The sequence below is a fragment of the Euwallacea similis genome, chromosome 9, assembly GCF_039881205.1.
Source record: "Euwallacea similis isolate ESF13 chromosome 9, ESF131.1, whole genome shotgun sequence".
Taxonomy (NCBI): Eukaryota; Metazoa; Arthropoda; class Insecta; order Coleoptera; family Curculionidae; genus Euwallacea; species Euwallacea similis.
Window position 1 is genome coordinate 4,935,449 of NC_089617.1, and position 23,674 is coordinate 4,959,122.

The 23,674-nt window shown below is 38.0% G+C and overlaps 3 protein-coding genes across 6 annotated transcripts in view; 2 read left to right on the forward strand and 1 right to left on the reverse strand.

The window, feature by feature from the left end:
- The window catches only part of Dscam4 (Down syndrome cell adhesion molecule 4), a 44,955-nt gene extending 32,103 nt beyond the window's left edge, over nucleotides 1-12,852 (reverse strand). For all 4 annotated transcript variants that reach the window (XM_066393340.1, XM_066393338.1, XM_066393339.1 and 1 more), the window contains exon 1: nucleotides 12,715-12,852. In XM_066393340.1, the coding sequence (XP_066249437.1) occupies nucleotides 12,715-12,781 (67 nt within the window). In that variant the 5' untranslated portion in view covers nucleotides 12,782-12,852. The remainder of the gene's footprint in view (nucleotides 1-12,714) is intronic.
- A 3,529-nt stretch (nucleotides 12,853-16,381) lies between these two features.
- LOC136410730 (monocarboxylate transporter 7-like) lies at nucleotides 16,382-18,558 on the forward strand. Its single transcript, XM_066393025.1, has 8 exons — nucleotides 16,382-16,572; nucleotides 16,628-16,754; nucleotides 16,805-16,948; nucleotides 17,189-17,464; nucleotides 17,544-17,721; nucleotides 17,774-18,066; nucleotides 18,113-18,301; nucleotides 18,422-18,558. Exons 1-8 carry the CDS (start codon nucleotides 16,477-16,479, stop codon nucleotides 18,556-18,558), a joined length of 1,440 nt encoding a protein of 479 aa, XP_066249122.1. The 5' UTR covers nucleotides 16,382-16,476.
- Nucleotides 18,559-18,754: 196 nt separating this feature from the next.
- Nucleotides 18,755-21,996, forward strand: Arl6 (ADP ribosylation factor-like 6). The gene is made up of 3 exons (XM_066393224.1): nucleotides 18,755-19,111; nucleotides 21,253-21,516; nucleotides 21,573-21,996. Exons 1-3 carry the CDS (start codon nucleotides 18,934-18,936, stop codon nucleotides 21,698-21,700), a joined length of 570 nt encoding a protein of 189 aa, XP_066249321.1. The 5' UTR covers nucleotides 18,755-18,933; the 3' UTR covers nucleotides 21,701-21,996.
- The last annotated feature ends 1,678 nt before the right edge of the window (nucleotides 21,997-23,674 follow it).

The window sequence follows — 23,674 nt, forward strand, 5'->3', positions numbered from 1 at the left end:
ATATGACAACTTTGCATTCGGGTTTGATTGTCACTTTATAACAAACTCCCGAAATCCGCTTCCGACTGCATTAAACAGGCCTTAATATTCATGGAACGAGTATGGATGAAACTTCCATTGACAATGCTATATACGCTGTAGAATGTATTAAATGCAGAAATTGCCTTTCCTTCAGTTTAGTCTTTGAAATAGTGAAATTAAAAGGCCTTTTTAAAGAAACGCGCCAAAAGGATTTTGGAAGCAAAATATCTTCAAAATCATTAGAGCTAGATCATTTCAATAGTAAAATTGGACAATTTGCAAAAAAATTGCTGAAAATGAGCCCAAGCTCGGTGAATCCATGTCCAAAAATAACGATGTTGTCCAATATCAATATTGTAAAATATCTTCAGAATGGTTCAAAATAGATCGAATTTGACAGTCAAATTGGACAATTTGTGAAAAAGAAGCTGGAAATGCGTATGAACTTGGTACGTATATCTTTAAACACGGAGGAGCTGTCAAATGAGCTGCTAACAAAACTAATGTGAATTAAACTGAAAATGAGCTCAAATTGATCTTAAAAAATAATGAAGTTGTGATGTATCAAGTTTGTAAAAAATCTCCAGAAATTTTAATGATAGTGTCAAAATTGCCGTAGTTCTAATCGTTCCACAGACATTTGGCAACTTTGTCAATTTTTGAACCAGACCCTCCGAGTTTGGACTAATTTTAAGTTACCTTTTGACAAGAAAATGAATGGACATTTCAGAATGTGTCTACTCTAACCGTTCTAAAAATATTTGACCACTTTATTACCTTTTGGGATGGATCCATTGAGTTTGAGTTCATTTTACGCTACATTTCTCCAAGAAATCCAAACAGAATGCCAAATTGGACCAATCTCTAGGCGTTCTGGAGATAATTGTTCATGTCACGGATCAAAATTGCAAAAATACGATTGAATCCTCTACATAATTTTATAGTCTGCGCAAATCCTACACGTAACAAAAAATCTCTCGAGCACCAAAAAAATGAGATTTTACTTAAACCCGGAATTACGGCAGTTGAGCGATATGACTGTACGTGCTTATGCCCGCATCGGAAGCATTTCCCCTTATTTTATGCATACAACGAGACGAACCTCGTTACCTCGGCAAATAGGATTTCTTTCCGAATGGCGTGTATGAGCCACTTTCCTCATTTCCAATTGGAATCCCATTGGAAATAACGCTCACGGGATATAAATATCAAAACGATGGCTGCAAAGTTAATGAACGAAACCGCTTATCGCGGATTATGTCGATAAATCGCCGGCAAAATTGTTAATTCCTACTCTCAATTAAAGCGCAGTTTCGAGTTTAAAAGCGATTAGTCCAGTTGGGAGTTGTTCGCCTATGGCACTGCAGCTCGCCCTCTCATTAGACACGATGGTAGCTGTCACTGTGCGGACGCACGTCAACTCGTCTCAATCTCAACCGCTAATGTAATAAATTTGTTATTTTTTCAGGCAATCGACTAATTAATTTTGAAAATGTGATACTAAATTCTCTGACAGGTAATTAGCCTAATTGAATAAGGAAATTGGCGGGCCTGTTGAATAAACTAATCTAATTAATGGTTGTAATAAAAATAATGCTCATGAGGTTGGTAATTTGACGATAATCGACCTGAAGGGTGCGCTCAATTAAATGAAATATTTAAATAACACCGTTGCTGTTAATTATGGCTTACACATAAAAAACCCCTCCTTCATCCTCCTCAGGGACTTACCTTCATACACTGATCAGCCAAATATCCCTTAATAGCTCTTTTAGCTGTACCGGTCCTTCAGGGCTTACAGGGAGCAGTAGTACTAAACAAAATTTTCTTTTGTGTTCAAAACGTAGGGAATAAATTGGGGCCCCCTCGAGGCGGCCCTTTGAACTCCGAAGAGAGCATACACTGGGAATTTGAATTTTTCATGGAGTCGTTTATTGTTCCAGATACATTTTTAGCCCGTTTTAAATTTTGATTCGCAGTGGCTCTTTGATCCTTCACGTGTATTAAAAGCTGCCCTTCTAGGGGGGATGATTTCTGGGGAAAATCTGCATCCCAAGGAAACTCACCTTCGCGAGTATATTGAGGTAATACCATCAACTGTAGCAAGCCGTACGGAAACAGAAAACAAGATGAAAGTGCATTTGGACTAAGTAAATAAACAACGTGACGAGAAAACTCGAGTGAAAATTGAGTTAGCAGGACCGTCCTTGAGGTGGGGCGCACAGATCGATCAAAGGTTTTATTTTAGAGTGTTTGTTGTTTTGTTCATGACTCCTACGATTTGTGAAATATCTCACTGAAATATTTGGCGCATAAATACCAATCTGGAGTCTGACACTCTTTTATTATCTCATTTTTTTTGTGGTACGCCACTGCTATTTTCTTTTCATGCAATTTAAATTATTTTTTTAATTTAATCCATATCTGTAACTGTTTTTGAAATATTTGTGAAAATATGTTAGGAAACACAAATTCAACTACTTTTTTTGAAAATGAGGAATAGTGGCATAAACGTTAATTGATTTCTAATTGTTTTGGAGATATTTTACAATTTTGATAATTCACATTTTTGTTATTTTTGATGGCCAACTCATCGAGTTTGTGCTCATTTTTAACTACGTTTTCTGATAAAATCGACTGATAATATGAAAATTGGTATAGATCTAACCATTGCAAAAATATTTTACAAATTCTCAAATGGGCAACTTCATTATTTTTCAAGATAGACCCACCCACTTTGGACTTATTTTTAGCAACTTTCATTCGATAAATCGATTGAGAGTGTAAAAATTGAACTATCTCTCACCCTTCCTGATATATTTAACAAATTTTTTAATTAACAAATCTGTTGTTTTTGAAGATAAATGAACGGAGTTTGGGCTTATTTTCAGCTATCTTTTCTCAAAAATCTGATTGAAATTTAACAGACATATTATAACAGAATATTAAACGGACAAACAGAATATTAAACAGACAAAGTTTATTACAAATTAACTTATCTCTCACCGTTATAGATATTTCATCAAATCACTTTTCAAAAACGTTTTTAAGTATTCGAAATAAACCCCATTTCCAACTGATTTTTAAAATCGCCCTGTAACATATCTCCCATTTTCAGTCCAGCCCAATTCGCCCTCATATCCACCTGGAGGTAATCGCTGCCTCAAACAAACGTTAATTTACACTGACTGCAAATTTTAATACGCTACAAACCCCCGTTGCAATTTTAAACCTCCCGAAACAAGCCTGGGGGCTTTGCTGCAACTTTCCAGCTGCAGCCCCATTATCGGCCTCGGGGGCCACGTTTTCCCAGCTCCAAAAAGTTCAGCTCTACATCTGTTTGAAGAACTTCCAGTATTAAATTTCCCGCTTATTAATTCCGAGATATTTACTTTATGAGATGCATCAGTCGTGCCAGTTGACTGACCCTTCGATAGCCCTCCGAGGAGTGCCACGAGCCCTTATCGTATATTCAATGAATTTGCGATGCAGTTAAGGGAGACATTAACCCCAAAGACATGAATTGCTAAAGCAGTCCGCAGACAAAAGAAGCACAGTTCCATAATTTGGCAACGATTAAAGCCTGTACTGGGGTGGATTAGTGCCAGAGTCAAATAAACAACTTATGTAAACACATTAGCCTGAATTAAACTCCATTATTTCCGAAAACCATTTTAATTAAATACGGCCATTGTTTCGAGGATTGCATAGAAATCTCGGAAATTTAATTTCGAGGTCCACGTTACGACACGTACCCGGTGAGTATCGGATGAATTGGCTGAAGAAGGATTAAGGGTGGTTGGAAAGGAGGAGGGGGGAGGAGGAGGACGTTCTTTAGCTACGGTAAAACTGAAAAGTTTTTCGTGTGTCACGATCAACTACGCGACACAATTAATTTTAACGAACGTTCAATTAATCCACTGATTAAACCCCAGGATTTCGATTATTCAAATTTAATTGGATAAACATGCCCGATATCGCGAAATGCCAATCTCGCTCGATTATTTGAAGAATAATGCTGCTGCGTTCTGTAGAGAGACCAAGGCGGAGAGTTTTATAACTCTTGAGTCTCTTAGAAATTGTTCCTGCACGTCACTGTTTGCGCTGAGTATTATGCCTTTTCACATTTCATTGGAAAAGCATACTCAAATCCCCAAAAGACCACAAACACACATTATTTCCATTGTAGGGTTTCAGACTGAGGATAATGCTCCTTCGTTCGATGAAGTAATTTAGACTGAGAATCTTGTAATTTATCAGACCCTTAAAAATTACTCCTGCATAGCACTGATATCTGGGTAAACACGTTAAACTTACCAATATCATATTTTGGGATCAAAAAGTGACAGAAATTCAAGTTAAAAATTGTTTTTAATGCCTTAAATTCGAGTATTTTTGAATGGTTCAATGTATAATTTGAGAGTTAAAATTTTTCTCAAAAATTATTAATGAAATTATTTTTTAAGGTGTATGTGAAGAATTAGTGCAGATTCAGTGTTATTTAGATTAAAAAAGTGAAACAGAATAGTGTACAAATCTTCCACTTCATCAGGGACAAATTTGCATTATTTTTTATTTCTTCATGTACATGTGAACATTCGGCTGTTTTTAAATGAAGACAGCGAAGACACACCATTTTGGTTATTGGAAGCCGTTTTAAACGCACATTTGCAGCAGAAATTCAGGTTTCTTCATAAGTAAGTTAGTAAGTAAGCAAGTAACTTGGCATGGTTCTGAAACTAGTTGGTTGATTGTAATATATTTATCTCATATTACTTACACAGTGGTGTACAGGGATTTATACGTCAGGCTCACACTTAATAGCGACATTATAAACGGCGTTCTGTGTGAAGGAGGAAGTTTGGCAAATTGCGTCGTCGATTAGTTTCCGTATCGCAAAGCCGACCGATTTCCATGGAGTTTGTAAGCACTTTAGAGATACGACCGAGAACATGCCGCGCCTAAAGTGACAGGCATTAAGCCCCGAAATAATAATAATCCCCGGCGTTTGTTCGGATGTCTATGGAGACCGAAATCCCTGGCTTATGAAGAGATCAACAAGGGATAATGGAGGTATTCAATTTGGAAGGCTCGATATTTCCGGCCGGTCGGACGTGTCCCGAATCTCCGGCACTCACCGGAAAAAATTTAATTCCCCCCCCCGAAGAGTTCAATTTTAGCAAAGAACTTAAATTCAATTTCAAAAACACACACCCGGCTCGGGTTTAATGTTTCATTTTGGAACTCCGTTTCAGTGGAAATTCAATCAATTATCGATATTGGAAACTTCAGGAAAATGCCCTTCTGCTCATGTATTGTGCAACAACAAAGTTCATATCTCAAAAATCCCGACTTACAGCCGGAAATTCTTCCTTTTGGGTGAAATTGCGATCGTTCCAGTGGCACAATCGCAATGATTGAAACTCGTTTTGTCTCATTCAGAGCCCCGTAGAATATGAATTTTATAATTCCGGTTAATTGCGGCCATTAGAGCGCAACTCGGTCGGAATTGGGTAATTTCAGTTGGCGTGGTCGATGCAAGTTGAGGACGACTTTTGAATTTTAAGTGGCCAGTTTTCGGTCTCTTGGATTGGCTGAGATCAATTGAGAGATTCATAATTACAGGGAATTGACGAATTGGAACGGTGGAAGTCAAATGCATATTAAATATTTTTAAATCTATTTAACAGATCAGTTGAACCCTAAAATAACTACATCACTGGAACTCTGACCATTTTTCATGTACGGCCCATTTTAGAAGATTCACTTCAAAATAAATATCGGACGCCACTGTTTTTCTATTGGGGAAAACATATTGTTGTCTTGTTCAATTTCAAATATTCTCATTTTGATCCGATAAAAATCGGAAGCGTGCCAAACATATAAAGAGAGCTTCCACTAATGGTCTTCAGCTGATTTTAAATAAAAATCATGGGCGTGCAGTGTCTGAAACTAGCGTTCTTCAATAGATATACATTTTTAAAGAAACTCTCAGCTTTTAGTGAAAATCAGAGGCGTACTATCCAGATCGGCAAAACTGTCCATGAGTCATGTCTACCCTTATTCTTCTTACCTCCCACAGTGGAATAACCTGGCAGGGAAATCAATGTCTAGACCAAAAATAGATTATCCACGTAGGTGACGTGGAGGCCGATAATGGGGGAAACTAGGCGGAAGCTCTCATTTGCCTTTAATGGAAGCTCCAATATGGAAATGGCAAATTTGCGGTCAGAAATCTATTACCTGCTGGCAAACGCGTTTGTTTACAATAAAATTGGATTTCTGATTAGTTGAGATACGAATCGGTCTAGGCAGCTAATTTACCATGTCAAACGAGCATACCTGATGACGTAGGAAGGGTCATTAGGTGAACAAAGATCCAACGGAATGGGCATAATGAATGACATATTAATAGTCAAACGGTATCATGTACGCGACAGAATTAAACACAACGCGAATTTCTAAATGAGCACACTGAGTCACGTAATTTTTCAGTTAAAAAACGCCTTTGACTATTATAAAATTGCATTAAAGAGTTAATTTAATTTGTCAAGTGAGCGTACCTGATAACGCAGATAGTGTCATTAGACGAGTAAATCTCTAGCGAAATGGGCATAGCGAATGACGTATGTAATGTTATATGTAATAAAATATAAAAAAAGATATAATAAAACGCAAAAACAAATTTCAGTTTTCAGGGATGTTTAGAGAATTGTTGGCAACACTGCCGAGTTATAACCATATGCTTATTAAGGCTTAAATTGTACACCTTTGGCCTAATTTAACCGACCTCATATCACTTACCATAACCGGGATCTCAGTGGCACCCTGAATACATTTTTCCATCATAAACACTCTTAAATACGTTGAAGAAACTACTTTAAAAGTTCAAAACAACACGGCTCGGTCAATACAAACAAAAACCGATAATTTAAACTGACAATAGAAGCGTACGTTTCTATCAATAGGTGGCTACATGGTTTTAATAGCCTGATTTATTTCATTATAAATCCACGAGTTAGACAAAGACCGACATACTCTCTCAGTCAAGTGATTGTTCTCTGCGCTAATTTCACCTTTAAAACAATTGATTGATTAATGATGTCCTGGAGAGATGGCGCTACCAGCCCAATTGCAAGTTTATGATTTATTATCTTGAACCTCAGAGGAGTAACTACTTGCGGTATGGTCTTTGAGTTGCTTTTAAGACAATACAGAAGGGGTGGACATGGCACTGCACTAATGGAATATTACGGCAAATAAATCGGACAACAACTAAAAGGGTTCCTCGCGCTCGATTGTAAAATATGCAAATGATGTCGGAACAATGGATGACGCGAAAGAGAAACTTGCAAATGGCTCTTCCGAACTCGTTCTGGCGGCGTTTGTGTTAATTAATCACGTCCCATGTTTACTGCATTATTTTCAACATTTTTCACTATTTTCCTTTGTTGCAAAATCTATTAATGGAAAATTTAACTCCTTAAACCTGCATTTGGCTGTCTCTTGCTCTCTTTCTCACTTCGGGGCTCAATTTGAGCACCGAATTGAATCCGTACTTTATATCAAAAACCCCCATTACCGAGCTTTTAGCACAGCTCCCTCCTGTTAATTATTATTCTCATTTAATGGAAAAATGCACTCTAATAACTCCACTCCTCTTTGTGTTCTTCCTCCTCCCTTGGGAGTGCTGCATTAGTCACCTAAATTTCTCCATCTAAGTCTAAATAACTCCGGTATATCCCTAATAGGGCTGGATTCCTTATTAGCGAGTGCAACGACGAATCTGGAACACCCTCTAATTAGAATCTGAACTTTGGAGTGGTTCGTGACTTTTAATACGTTTACTTTGAGCAGAGCTTGCATCAAATAAGGCTGAACCAATCAAGCGCCTTTCTCAGCTATAACCCATAAAAGTCTCTTAGTGTGGGTGAGACACGGCTGAAAGCCCTGGTCGATATTAGGAGGTCCATGTATGTGAGCCCTTTATGTAGTGCTATCACGTTCATTATCATGTTTCATAACATATCATCCGGTTGGGACGCTCCTCAGTCGAAGCACGGACAACATTCCAATTTTCTTTTCCTGTATATACGTAAAAGCACCCTTTCTGCACCCTAGAAACAACCCCCATATCGGTGATTTCTCCTTTAGCTAATACTGATAATGTAAGTGTATTAGAATCAAATAAGAGCAATAGTGATATTTGGTGTTGAAATACTCAAGCTTGAAGTGCTCGTAACCCTTTAAATGGTTTGTATTGAAGCTTTAATCTCTATATGTAAGGGATTAATAGGTAAATGTCAGGGCACAAACAGGAGTGAAGTGTGTTTGGTGAGGTTAACAAAAAAAATTCTCCTTGACCTTTTTGTCCAGAAACGCACAGCTGAAATAAAAATTACTGAAACTCCTTTCAATCTTAAGGAACTCATTATAGAAACTTCATCTTTCGTAACTTAATATCACACTTTGAAAATTCCACCAAATTTGTTGAAATTTCCACAAAATCTGTTGCTCTGGAAAGCTCCCTCCCAGTACTTCATTTTAAGCCAAGCCTTCAACTACTTAGGTCACGCCCCCTTTGCTTCGCCCTTCCCCTCATCACTTATCTAAGATGATTAAAAGACTAAGAACCTCACGGATTTACTTATATCTAACATCATCCACCCTTCTTTTTTTTTTAATTAAAAAAAATTTCATGGACACTCCTTAAAGCATTTGAGAATTTAAACTCCATCCTCCACCATGTACATTCCTCTCATTAAGACATACTACTATGTACTGGAGCCTCTCTCCGTATCGATTGTTATGGTGGAAGACATTATTTGACGTCATGTTTGAAAACTTGTAACTTTATTATTGAACACGCCCCCTTGGATTTTAAGCCCCTCTCACTTTAAGACACGCCTCGTTTATGATCTCCTAGCTCTTCCTCTGAAATTGAACCTACTTTTACCCTGAACGGATGAAAATTTGAATGAAAAATAACGTAATTACAAATTAGAGCAAAAAGCTTCTTCCCGGGTCGCATCTTTAGCGCCAAAAATAATACTAAAGGCCTCGACACAACAAACTTTGCATGCAAACGGCAGCAATTAGCTTTCGCGTGACACTTTAAGTCTCTCCCGGAATTCATAACAACAATTAAGCCCCAAACTTCCAAACTGCTTCAAGTTTGATTAAATTCGAATAAGCCTTTATTGGTATCAATCACCCTTATCTGACACAGCAATAATACACCTTTAAGTATCGCAGGACTGACCTAAGTCGCCATGCAGCTTCTTCAGAGCCACAACAAACAGAGGTGGACCTTGTAAGTTTTCAGTTTTCATTGAAAAATCGTGCTACTCCCTGAGTTAATTTGTGGTTCTTCCATTCGTTTGACGCATAAAAGCCTGGACTGACACTGGATAAAAAAATTATTTAAATTAAAACGCCGCTTGTTACGCCACTGTTTTTATGTTAAATGTAATTTTGAGAATATCAAACATACACAGAAATCTGTCTTCTAGGTGAGTGAAGTCCAGTGACGTACCGTGGCAAGCTTCAAATTAGGTACTGCTAATACCATATTTGCTGCTTACTGGAGTCTTTTAGAAATTATTTGAAGTGATATTACTGCGCCATTGATTTTAATGGAGACGGACAGTATTGATTAGTTTTATTTTAAAAAAATGTTGTTTAGGTAGGTGAAGTCCAGTGGCGTAAGTACTTAAGCCAGGGATTTTCTTACGCTCGTTGTTGAAGCAACATTGCTTGTTATTTTAAATGGGGTTTTTAACGCATGTGTGGCAGGCAGTGTCTCTACAACAAGGATCACAGATTCCAAATTCGGTCGAATTTGAAGAAAATTCACCTCAGGCATTTAAAAATTATTTTAAATTAAAAGGGGGCGAAACGCTCTTGCTACGCCACTGGAACTTACGTTAAAGTACACTTTTGAGCGTAACGAGCCAATTTCGTTCCATGATATCCAGTGGTGTGCTGCTGAAAGTTTCCAAATTAACTGTCACAAACAAATCGGAAGCTCACTGAGTTTTTTAAAAATTATTCCAATGCAGAGAGCGTCTGTCATACCACTGAATCTTACGTTGAAAGTCAGTTTTGAGCGCTTCAAAAGCCTAGGATAGTTGGTCGTTTAATTAAGGGCAACCCCCAAATCTGTGGCGGCCTAACCCAGTTTCAACCATAGGCATTCTCACGAATACTTCACCTTTCAGAATTTTCCTTATTCGGACAATATAACCCCGAAAACCGAACAACCGAACGGCCAAACTCAAAGGCCTCAAAAAAAAACAAAAAGCGCCCCTTAATGAGCTTCAACTTCTAGTAGGAGCGGGCAGGTGGACACACCCACTCTTATATGACAAATGAATATTTCATGGGCCGTTTTTCATCCCCCCGGGACGCGCACCATTCACCCAAGACAAAGAGGGACTAAATGATGTGTTGGAAGAGCTTTGCAGCCCTAAAAATCTCGTTAAAAGTTGGAAAAGAGGAGAACGGGGGTTTCTGGAATTATGCGTCGGCACGGCGGACGTGATTATTGAGCGGAGCCAGGTGGAGCTCTTGATGTTTTCTTCCGTGCTTGTCAATTTCGAGAGGAGCTTTGAATGCTGATGCGGACATCGGAGCCCCAGAGGGGCCTTAAGACATTCAGAAAAAAAATTGTCTTTAAATTAGCGCCGGGAGGAATTTCAAAATACGTCCATAAACTGGAAAATTCTTAATGAGCTTCCGGAAAAGAGCATACTCGGTGACGTAGCAGAGTATTGCAGAGGCAAGACAGAATTGTGGCAACGCCAATTTAGCGTGAGACAACCGGATTGGGATTTTTAAATGTGCAGGGTGCTCCTTAATATCGTGCCAATATTTCAGGGTATGATTCCTCCGATCGTATTATGAAGAAAAATTTCTTTGAACGTATGTCTGCAACGACCCAAAATTTTTAACTACAGAGTGTCGAATTTCTCTTTTTTAATCGTAATTTTTAAATTTCTCAGAAAGTACTTTAGATATTAATAGGACATAAAACCCTGTATTTCAAGAAGAAAAGTAATTGTATTGCTCAACCTGTGGCGTCCCTGCATACGTGCATTTCGATATTATTTACGAAAAAGTGGTACGCCACTGACATTTTTTCGCGGGAATATTGTATAATATATGTATAATAAAATTGTTGAAATGTTCAGTATGGATAAATTGTTACTAAGCGAAGCAAGTTTCGTTTTTTCTCATGCGTTAATTTAGACAAAAACGGACATATTCAGTGTTTCATGTATGGTGCACATGCAGCTTTGATTGGCAATAATTTAGAGAAATCACACTAGGTGCAAATTTTCGGGATTATAATTTAATATGAAATAGGCCTCATAAAGTGAACGACGTGTGCTTACGTCACTAGATGATTTTGCCATTTTAATGGCAAAAATCAGTGACGTATCGATATTTTTTCAATTGAAATCAATGTATTCAGAAATTGATTTATGGGACACAAAGAACATTTCGATGAAAAAAACTCTCGAAATAGAAAGGAGATTTCAGTGAAATTTGGTGAAATTATTGGCACAAGTACCTAAAGTAATGGTGTAAAATTTTCGACCGAGTCTCTCTACTAGCAGTGGCGTACCAACTCGGCTCCAAAACCTCAAGCTTTTTCTCCATGTAAAAAATTCGATTTTGAAAAAGTCTAATTCCCAAACTGAGGAGAGTATTTCAACGAAATTTGGTAACAGTACTTGCACAAATACCTTCAGTAATTTATGAAATTTTTGGTTGAATCGCATGATTAACAGTGCCGTGTTTGCGGGCCAGCGTTTGGTCGAGAAGCCTCTCACATGTATTCTCTACATGCGAAACTGTATTTCGGAAAATTCTAGCTCATGAAATAGAAAGAATATTTGAATGAATGTTGGTGACGTTATTGGCACGAGTCTCCTCAGTAATCTGCGACATTTTTAATCGGATCGCACAACTATCAGTGGTGTACCAAACCAGGCTCTAAATTTCTCACACTTGTTTTCCATTCCTAAATTAAATTTCTAAAAATTTCAGATCGGGGTGTTATAGGGAATATCTCAAGAATTTAGTGATATCATTGACACAAGTATCCACAGTAATCTGTAAAATTTTCAATCGGATCACATAATGAACAGAGGAGTACCCAGGTCCAAAATCCTCGCGGTTGTTTTCTGCTTAAATGCAAAATTGGACTTTAAAAAATTCTATCTCCTAAAATAGGGAGAATATTTCAATAAAATTTAGTGACATTACTTGTGTAAGTATCCTCAACAATCTGTAAAATTTCGAATCTAATCGCATAATTGGCAGTGGCGCACCAAGCCCGGGACTAGAATCTTCACATTTATTCTCCATATACAAAGCTGGACATGAAAAATTCTGCCTCCCCAAATCGAAGAAATATTTCAATGAAATTTGATGTTATCACTGGCAAAAGCATTCTGGACAACTCAGTAATGGAGTACTCTAATTTCTTTGTTAATAAGTTACAGTTATTAAACCTTAACTACTCGGACCAATTTTACTCCATGTTCCACCTTCCCCACCTCCATCCCAACTACTCCTCACCCTCTCACGTGCAACTCCACTCACGTGGACCCAACTATCCCCCAAATAAATCCGTAAGCTTAACCTAGAGACTCCAGCGCTTTATGCGTGAAAAGGAGGGCCCACCTGTACTGAAAATAGTCCACAGCACCCCAAACTGCAGAATCCAGGAGCATCCCGCGAAGCTCTTCATGTCCCCTTCATGTTCTTAGATCACGACCGAAAACGCGAACTGCATCCCGGTCTGGATGCTGAGGCCACGGGAATCGCAGACCGACTGGATCCTGCGAAGAAGAGTCATCCAGACCGTCGGCGAATGCCCGATGATGATGCCAGAGCCGGAGTCGGCCCATGTCACTGTACGAAGGTTGGGTGGTGGGCCTCTTTTTTTTCGCAGATAACAGCGGCGTACCCAGCCGGGGTCTGAACGCCAATGGGTGCCATACCATTCGGGTTAAATCAAATCTAGACAAATTTTATGCCCATAAATATCAGAAACTTTTACTGTTTTTTTTTTATCAGATTTTGTCTCGTTGGGTCCCTAATAATCTATTAATTTTCGACTGAATCGGTCAATAAACAGTGGCGTACCAAGCCCGCGTCTAGGGTGTCGATGGCTGCAACAAAATTCACGCTTGCAGGGGCTTAATCCGCCTCTGTGTGCGCACCCACTCCACCAACTCCAGGCCGATAGGCAGAAGGATGAGCAGGTGTTTGTTGGGGTAGGATGACAGAACAAAAGAGAGAAAGAATAAGCGCGCCCCTTATAGATAAGTGATTGGATGAGATGCAGCGCTTAGGGCACACGTGTACGTTTTAAAATAATAAACTCCCTGCAGCTTCCAGCCCTGGGATTTGGCTAAATTTTGCATTACGCGCTTGGGAAGTAAATAGAAAAATAATATCGATAATGACGCCACAGCTCTAAAAGTAAACACTCAGAGCACTCTCGGGGGATACTTCCTGAACGTACTTCAGGGGTGAGTGTAACTAATGACAAGTGACAATATGAGGTTCTAGGTGGTGCGTGATATATTCCCCGCCCCTGCCGACCCTCCGACGTCATCAACATCAGATTCCGACTTCTGGGCCTCCCCTGAAGTGGGTCAGATACATTAAAGCGAAATTGATTTCCATCTGTAGTATGCATAATTTACGCTGCCAATCCGAAATGTGAAGCAGGGGAGCAACATCGATCGGAGAGGTGCTAAAATCGGTTTTGAACTTTTGCCAGATGATTATTTATTGACCCACTTCCGAGGGAGTTACACACACTCCACTACGACACGCTTCACCTTTTGAACTTTGTTCATAGTAGTAGTAAGGGGCGTACGAGATCCAGACTTGAAACTCACTTGTTGTTGCCGCCTAAGAGATACTTTCGCATAGTTCACTTCATTGGTATTTCGTGAATATAATTCCAATAAATAGTTCTAAGTACATTCCAAAGCATGAAAGTAGCTTCCAGGCGAACTCATCCCCAAAGGTTATCCCCTGATCTCCATACTACCCCAGAAATTGTCTCGCATAACTGTGAAATATCCGTATATAAATCTGCAATGCGATGCATCTTTCATGCAAACGGGCCTTTGCGATATTACCCCGTGATTTATCGTTGTATGCATAAAGACGTCGCAATCTTTTAACCCCATTGTTTCACTCCATTGTTTGTGCGTCAATGGCCTGTTACATCTCTAGATTTGAACCTATTTGATTTTGACGTTAAAAGCGTTAAATTTTTTAGCCTTTGGCAAATTTTGACATTGACATGCGTTGCAAGGCATTAATGCAACCTGTGCAATAAATAGAATCCACAAAATCCCTAAAATATGAAGGTTTGGGAAAATTTTGTCTAAAAAATTCACTGAAAATTTTTTTTGGCCCCTAGATTTTATTACATTTTTCATCGATCTCGGAAATTGGAAAATAATCGTCCCAAGGAGCTCGTTGAGCGCAGTTGCCAAATATTTGTTAAAGTGAGTTCAAAGACCTTTCTGACTTCTCAAAAATAAAATAAACTAAACTGGTCCCTAAAAGCACTAAATTGTGTAGGAATTTGGCTTGTCAGCGCCCTAATGAAAATTCCCAGCCGAGAGGGTACATGCACATATTTACGAGCCGTTTTACATTTTGTTTTGATTTACAGCACTCAAGTAAACTATTCCTACATCCGGTGTAGACACCAATTTACGCCACTCTCTCTCCCTTGTAAACACACCATTAATTTGCAAGTTGTGCACAAGTGGTTGACGTTGACAGCTGTCATCCTATGCGGCAGTTCAGTCACGTTTCAAATTTAAAACAATCGAGAATCGATTAGAGCGGATTCCGGTAATCAACGGGGCTTTGGCCTAATTTCTAGAGCGACTAGATGAGATGCAGCGTCGGGACGCAGGGGGCCCAGTGGGTGGGTGACGTCACGTTGCCATGGACGCGTAGTACTCGAAGGGAGGAGCGGATTGGGTCCATTCAGGATGCAGTTACAGGGCCGGGTTTCTACTTTTTTCCGTAACTATATTTAATTTACTATGAAAAATTTGAAAAATCGCACCTCAACAAATAAAGCAGCTACGCATTTTTCTCTAGTTGAAAGTGCTGTCTTTAATTGAAATTTAATTATTAACTGAAAATTGTTAAAATTGCCAAATTTTATATGTATACACACTCTATTTTTTAAAAATATTTATATTCTAATAAGGTCTTTAAATGTTTTTCAACCGAGATTTAAATATACCTTAAGGCGAGACTTAGTTTAAGGAGATATTGATTGTTACTAAAAGTCATTTCATCAAATTGGTCAAATTTGGAAACTAAATGAAATTATTGCTTTTATTTAAATTTATCATATCGGAGCGCTAACCCTGCGATCTTAAGAACATTTAAAATGTTTTTAATCACAATTAAACATTCGGAAAATTTATCATATACATATTTTCATCGCTCCATACACATATAATACAATTTTAATTATAAATTCAATCGATTTAAACTGTTTAAAAAATGCATTTAAAGTTTATTCAAATGTTCCCAAACATGAAAAAATATACATATTTAAGCCGTTTCGGATGCGATTAAAATATATTTAAAATTTTTAAATACAGTTTGGAACATTTTGAAACTGTTAAATCTTTTCATTTTTCATGAGACACTTTTTTAACATATACAACTTTTTTCGCTTTAATTAAAAATAATTTAAATATTTGTAAATCACATTTAAAAAGCAAATAGATGGTCTCAAAAATACAAAATATATTTAGGAGGTGTTATTAAACTCGTGAAATCAAATTGTTGTATTTTTCCCTTTATTAAAATACATTTAATTTTTTCAATGCCATTTAAAACATCTAAAACCTACCTTAAATATTCTTTTGAAAAGCATATGCAATATGTTTAGCAGGGAGCAGTGTTTATGCCCATATTAGATATTATTTGAATCTTTTTAAAAAACCTTTTAAGTGTATCTAAGGGTTTTAACATGTTGAAAAATGTCAAACTTCGAAAGTGTTGGCTCAGTGACGTCATATTTATCAAATATTAAGCAGAATTAAAATATATTTAAAATTTTCAAACCAATATTTATATAGTTAAAATAAATTCTGGGTTGGTCTCGTTTTATGAGTAATATACGCAATTGGTGAACAAAATTTTCCAAATCACGTTTTCGTAGTTTTACTCCGGCACTGCCCGATTTTCTAATTATGTCCCCGTTTGAACTCTAAATCAAACACTGATTGGGAATTAAACATCATTGTCTTTTGCTCTTTATTTGCCGAAAAACATTTACTTAGAAGTTAAGATAACATTTATCTTTATCTCTTGATGCTACTGGCCACTGCACCAGCAAACTACAGTGACCTCGAAAGTCTATAGCGACTAAATTCGGTGATCATGGGGGCTAAGACAAAATCCACTGAGGAAGAACTTTTGGTAGCCCCTGACGGGGGCTGGGGATACGTCATAGTAGGGGCTACGTTTGTTATATTCGTATGTAGGACTCCTAAAAGCCTTACAGCTCGCTCTAAAGGGTTATTTTCTTTAGACAGTGACCGCCATCCCAGTAGCGGCGTTTGGACTCATTTACGGGGAGTTTTTGCGTTCTCTAGGGGATGAAACCACTGGGACTACCATTAGCAATGGGGTTTTTACCACTGTATATTCCTTTACTGGTAGGTATACACAATGGTTCTCTTGTCAGGCCAATCAGAAGGATTTTTAGGGCTGTTGGCCAATGGGCTGCTTAACAAATTTTCCTACAGGAAGGTAGGGTTAATGGGGTCCATTTTCTATCTCATTGGGGCTGTAGGGCTAATATTTAGCCGAAATTTGTTCCACCTGATTGCGTCTTTTGGAATTATACAAGGTGAGATGATAAATGGAGTTGTGCAGAGGCGGGAAAGAGACTAAAATCATTGACGTACCACTTATTTTGTATTAAAAAATTAATGACAACTTTTAACGACTTACTCTAGGTGTCTGTACGGTATCGATTTCTGTAAAACTTACTTACTAACTTTATTAAATATTGAGTAGGCATAAAACTCAAATCGAGGAAACGTGTAGTGGTGTAGAAGTTCTCTTGCATTAATATTTTTTCTGGTAGGCATCGGGTTCGGCCTCCTCATGCCGGCTTCATTGTCCGCCTTCAACGCCTTCTTTGACCGCAAGATGGCGGTCATGATGAGCATATGTCAAGCTCTGACGATCGCCTTCAATATGATAGTGCCACAACTGGCCGCCTGGAGCATGAACAGCATCGGATTTACCGGCACTCTGATTAGCTTGGCCGTCATGAGCTTGCTAATGTTTCCTGCGTGCGCAACTTTATTACCTGTCACACCTTACCTGAAGACAATTAACACTGTCAAGAGTACTGATGGTGAGTTATTCTATCTGATAGATAAAATGCGAAATTCGCTCATGGCTAGTAGAACTAATCCATGCATTTATGGTCGCAGCGGAGGGTGGTGTGGAGCTAAAGCACCAGGTAGAGCCGCTAGTGGAGGCCAGTCAGAAGAACTTGCATTCTGTGGGGTACCATTACAGACCTAGAAAATCTGTGATTTCTTTGGGAGACCAAATGACGTCTGTCACTACAGTCAATGAGCTCCATCAAGAAGAAGATGTTGGTTTTTGGTAAGCGGTAGTCGTTCATTCAAAATAAGGCTTCATTGATCTGACATCACAGGACATCTTTGTTCGAATCCATGGACATGTCCCTACTTAAGAACTCGAAGTACCTCAACATCAGCATAGGATTAGGGCTGGCCTTTACGGGAGACATGGCCTTCATTTCCATAATGCCTTTAATGCTGGGCAATCTCGGCTTCCAGTCCTATGAAATCGCCAACATGATGGCCGTCTTTTTCGCCTCAGATCTAGTTGCTAGGTGCCTGTTAACCATCGTCACTACAATGGTGAAATTGCGAAGCAGAATGCTGATTTTGGTCACCTGCGCATTGATCGTCATCGCCAGGACTGGTCAGTACGTCCCCGTTTTATTAAAAACTACTAACCCTTGCAACAGGTCTAGTGTTCAATGACACGTACATGTGGAAGATGATGTTGCTGGCAATATTAGGATTCCTCAGGTGTTTCATTCAAACCCCATTACCACTGGTCTTCTCCGAGGAATACCAGGACCAGTTTGCGACTGCGTACTCGCTTTTTATGGCTGTCAACGGAGTTATCAGCTTGGTGTATGGACCTTTGATGAGTGAGTTGACAACTTTGTCTAAGTGACAGCAATGTCACTGTCACAAGCGCAACCATTGATGTTGAATTAGCATTCAGAGAAGGGATTAAGAGTGTGGTTTACTGGAGCCGTGGTTTTCAGGTTACGTGAAGTCAGTCACGCACAGCGATGTCATGGTATGTCACGTGCTCACTTTGGCCTATATAGTGTGCGTGGTGTCATGGACGTGCGAATTGACGTTTTTCAAGAAGTGGGGCGGAGATAAAGAGGTCAAATAAATCGTTAGGCTCTTGTCTTTTTGCGTTTTATTTCATGTATTCAAAAGGAAGGTAGTACGCCTATGGATTTTATGTCAAAAAGTAGACTATGGAAAAGTCTACGTAAACGTCGCTACAAATCTCCAGTGGTGGAGCTACTTATTTTGTCGCATCAAGTACATTTCTTTCTCCCCTCTTACTACCCTTAAAGGTGGTTTCTGACGTATCCAAATCGGCCCAAAGACTCCCAAGACGAAGCATCAACTGTCAGCCTACATAGTGGCCCAATCTATCGATCCAAAGCCACCATGGCAACCGCTATGTATACACAGAGAGCGTAAACCAAAACATTGCTCAATGAACTTTCCGCAAGAATGCGGGTAGTTTACCTTGATTATGGGGCTGTTTCAGAAACTAGCCACCTTCTTGGGGGTACGAAAAAAGGAGGTGAATGTGTTGGTGGTGGGGTTAAACAATAGTGGCAAAACCACGGTGGTCAACAGCTTTAAGAGCGAAGATGACAAGGTAGCAGACATTGTCCCCACTGTTGGGTTTAGTGTGGAGAAATTTCAGAGTAAGGATTTTTGTCTCGGAATTAAAAAAATATGTTTTAAGGGTCCTAAATAACCTGTAAAATTGGTAAATGCATAAGTCCTTAAGCAGGGACGTGCTAAGGACGTGACTACCAAAAATTTTGGAAATCTGTATCTCCAATAATAAAGAAAATTTCACGTTGAGTTTTGGCCAATTTTTAGCCTCAAATCTCCTAAACGTCCCTTCAAATTGAAGAGCACATAACTCACAAAACAGTGGCGTCTCATGCTCGATATTGAATAAATACACTTATTGCGAAAGCCATGTACCGTAATGTACAAAGCGTCTTTGAACATGATGCCACAAATTTAACTACATATTCTAGACGTGAAAATATGACGAAAACTTCTTGTATATATATACAGGGTGTAACTTAAGTGATGACATTAATTTTAAGAGGTGATTCCTTGTTATATTTTATGAAAAAATATTCATTTAAAAATGTGTTCTAACTTGCATTCTTTTTAGATACATAGTGTCAAAGTTTTATTAAAAAATCGATTTTTTTATTAATTATTCAAAAAGCTTTGCGCCGATTTTGATGAAACTTGGCATAATTGTTAGCATTAATAAGGGGCTACGTTTGATGTTATTACATTTTAAGTAATAATTCCAGTGGCGTCGCAAATGGTTACCTGATTGATGTTTATGGTGTGATTTCAAAGTCAAGTAAGTTTTTATTTTTTTCCCAAAAATTAAGTCACCAAAAAAGTCAAAGGACAAGAAAGTTGTATTTTTAATTATTTGATCTGATACAAATATCAAATTGAAAAAAAACGGTGGCGTACAATAATCACACCATAAATATCAATCAGGTAACCATTTGCGACGCCACTGGAATTATTATTTAAAATGTAATAACATCAAACGTAGTCCCCTATTAATGCTAATAAACATGCCAAGCTTCATCAAAATCAGCAAAGTTTTTTTAAATAATTATTAAAAAATCGATTTTTTAATAAAATTTTGACACCCTGTACCTCGAAAATGGTGTAAGTTGGGGCACATATTTATATGAACATTTTTTCATAAAATATGACAAGGAATCACCCCTTAAAATTAATGACATCACTTAAGTTACACCCTGTATATATCGAAAGGTGCTGCGTTTTCGATATACAGGGTGTGAAATGTTGGTTTCTGAGGATGGTTTTTTAATAACATTTTCGAAATGTTTCGAGAGAAATTAATGAAATTTTTTACTTTATCATAACTTTTTGTGCTCTTTCTGAATCTCTATAGAGAAATCGACACATTTTTTCACGGGCTGGTAATATAGAGGGGTAGTTTGTAAAAAGTAGCTACACCTTTTTGTACCCAATTTTATTGACGATTTTATAAGAACAATATTAAATTTTAGGATTTTTACATAAAAAAAGTACTGTTGTTGAAAGCCGAAATCTCCACGAGTTTCAAGAAAATTGAGATTTAACAAATCAGTGGATTTAATTATACATCAGATTTAAAACCTTTTTATCAATTTTCTTTCACAATAATTATAATTAGACATTGTTCCGGTAGTAACGAAAAACTACCAGACTTTATTAATAAGTGCTGTCACGTACGGAAATGTCAAAAATATTTTTTGTTTCATTTCAAGGCCAACTGGGTTTTAAATTTGATGTTTATTTAATAAAATCCACCATTTTGTTAAATCTCAACTTTTTCGAAAACTATTGGATATTTTGATTTTCAACAAGAATACCTTTTTTATCTAAAAACCTTCAAATTTAATATTTTTTCTATAAAATCGTCCATAAAGTTAAGTACAAAAAAGTTTAGATACTTTTTAAGTACTTCCTCCTTGTATTGACCGTCCCTGGAAAAATGTGGCTATTTCTTTACAAAGATTCAGAAAGAGCACGAAAAGTAATAATAAAGTACGAAATTTCTTTAATTTATCTCGAAACATTTCCAAATATATAAATAGAAAACCATCCTCAGAAATCGACCTTTTACATTCTGTATATCGAAATATGTTTATATAGTTTTCGTCATATTTTAGGGTCTAGAATACATGGTTGAATGTACGGCACTATGTACAGAGATCTCTTATAAATAAATAGAATTTCCTGATAAATTTCCATCCAGGAAAAGTTATATAAAAACAATATTCTCCAGACCAAAATCTAGCATTTACGGCCTTTGACATGTCCGGCCATGGCCGGTATAGGGACCTCTGGGAACACTACTACAAAGACTGCCACGGAATCATCTTCGTGATCGACAGCAGTGATCGGCTGCGATTGGTGGTGGTCAAGGAGGAACTGGACCTCCTTTTACAGCATCCAGACATCTCCAAAAAGAAACTGCCCATCTTGTTCTTCACCAACAAGATGGACTGCAAAGATGCCCTCAGCAGCGTCAAGATAGCCGCTGCTTTAGGTTTGGCAGGTGAGTTAGGCCCTCGTGGGCGATTTAATCATTTTAAGGGACTTTAGGGCTGGACAAGATCATGGACAAGCCTTGGCATATATCGGCCAGCAATGCTTTAACCGGGGAGGGGCTGCAGGAGGGCGTGGAATGGCTCACGCAGCAGATAAGGGAGATTTTGAGCGTTAAGGGTTGAGTTTGTGTGTGAGATGACTTGTATGTGAGTAAACTGCTAGAGAGTTTAATCAGGGCTTCATTTTTCCATTTATTCCGAACTGTTTACCTCCTGAAAGTTTTAATTATGGACGCGGATATTGCAGACTTTACTCGCACCTCTGCGCGATAAAAAAAAATCATTTTGTGCCTGGAAAGTTCCTCAAAGACCCTTTTGTTGGGCCCTATAGACGAAGTTTTTTAATATGCTCCTTTGCGCACCCTGGCAAGCTCGAATTGCTACATAATGCAGGCTACAGGCGAGGTTGTGTATGTAAGCTACGCCTATGATCTTACCCAGAAATATTTATAGCAACATAAACATAATTAATGACGCCACTGACTTTTCCTCTTCTGAGATCGTTTTTCAAGGTTTTGCTCCTCCTGTGAAGTCATGCGCGAAAACATGAGTTGCACGCCACTGATTACGCTGATGTAAAGAAATGAACGGAATTAATCACAGGTGTACTTCAAGAAATGAAAACATTTTTAAAAATTCTATCTTCAAAAATCAATGAAGTTTCTTTTTAAATTTTGACCAACGCTTAGCTGAAAGACCCTAAATAACCTGTCAATTTGGCAACTGCTTCGGTTCAGAAACAGTGGCGTAGCAAGTTCGGATCTAAAGCATCTACAACTGTTAATAAATCTATCTTATAGAAACAATCAAAATTTGGAAAATTCTATTATATGTCCAGAAACACTCTTCATATTCTAGTGATTTTCGGCCAACTGTTAGCCCTAAGAGTTTCAAATAACCTGCCAAATTGGCAATTGTCTACGTTAATGAACAGTGGCGTAGCAAGCTCGGATCTGGACTACTTATAAATGTTAAAAAAGTCAGCTTAACGAAGCGGATAAAATTCGAAAAATTGTTGGTTTAAAAATATTTCAAAATTTCAATTGAATTTAGGCGAATTTTGAACCCTAAAGATCCTCAAAAATCTGCCAAGTTAGCAGTAGCATACGTTCATAAACAATGGTGTAGCCCAGGTGTACAGTGCCTACAGTAGCTACCAAATCTATGTTGAATAAACGAATATATATTTTTTTAAATCAATCTTTAAAAATAAGTAGAATATCTTGTTCGATTTTAGCCAACTTTTAGCATTAATTTTTAACTAAATAATCTGCCAAATTAACAAATAAAATTGAAGTCAGAGGCGTGACATCAAGCGTGAATTGGGAAAAATTCATGCAACTTATAGTTACCAAAAGTCAGGGCCGCCACTGTGCGTCAACAGCTTCGCTCCACAAGAATTCTGAATAAACTCGATGATATTTTCGTTTCCTTACACAGATCAGAGACGTAACGTAGCGAGGAAATCAGGCACAAAGAAATATATAAAACTACTAAATCTACTCATGGAAGAAAACTAAAGGAAAAATGTGCTCGTTCGAAATTAAAGCACACCGAGTTTCCATCACCTTGTATATAGAAAAACTTGATAGCTATGCGAGAATAAGTGCATATCAAAAGTGGGTACTTCTATGTTAAACAGGGGCGTATCAAGAGTTATGCATTTACTTGCCCATTGATTTCATTACAAAGGAATCATAAAAGTGCTGAATTTAAAACGCGGTTTCTGCTGTATTTTTTTTATGTGTTAAATCTCGCACGCCACTGATATGAATATACACATGTATTTAATATGTTTTCCCTTCGAAAGTCGGACAGGAACAAACGAGACTTCAAAATGGAGTTTTCGAAGTAATTTCCAGGGAAATTGGCCCTGCCGAAACTTTCTGGATTAAGTATTTCTTATTACACCGAATTTGAATTTCCTCCCTTTCTAGAAGCTTAAGGTCAGTAGACTCGATGTATCCCAGACATTGAAAACAAAGGAAAAAGTGGAACAAAAGCGAGGGTGCCGGGACCACTTGATGATTCCACTTCTTTGCCCTTTATCTGGAAAAGGAGGGAATCGAGAAGGCGCGATGGAGTGGCGGCACAAGT

Bases quoted from the DNA above. Each gene is read 5' to 3' on its own strand.
- LOC136410730 (XM_066393025.1), top strand. From the start codon at position 16,477: ATGGGGGCTAAGACAAAATCCACTGAGGAAGAACTTTTGGTAGCCCCT. The intron at 17,722-17,773 runs GTAAGCGGTAGT...CTGACATCACAG, and splicing joins GAAGAAGATGTTGGTTTTTG to GACATCTTTGTTCGAATCCA. The intron at 18,302-18,421 runs GTGAGTTGACAA...CGTGGTTTTCAG, and splicing joins GGTGTATGGACCTTTGATGA to GTTACGTGAAGTCAGTCACG.
- Arl6 (XM_066393224.1), top strand. From the start codon at position 18,934: ATGGGGCTGTTTCAGAAACTAGCCACCTTCTTGGGGGTACGAAAAAAG. The intron at 19,112-21,252 runs GTAAGGATTTTT...AATATTCTCCAG, and splicing joins TAGTGTGGAGAAATTTCAGA to ACCAAAATCTAGCATTTACG. The intron at 21,517-21,572 runs GTTTGGCAGGTG...AAGGGACTTTAG, and splicing joins CAAGATAGCCGCTGCTTTAG to GGCTGGACAAGATCATGGAC.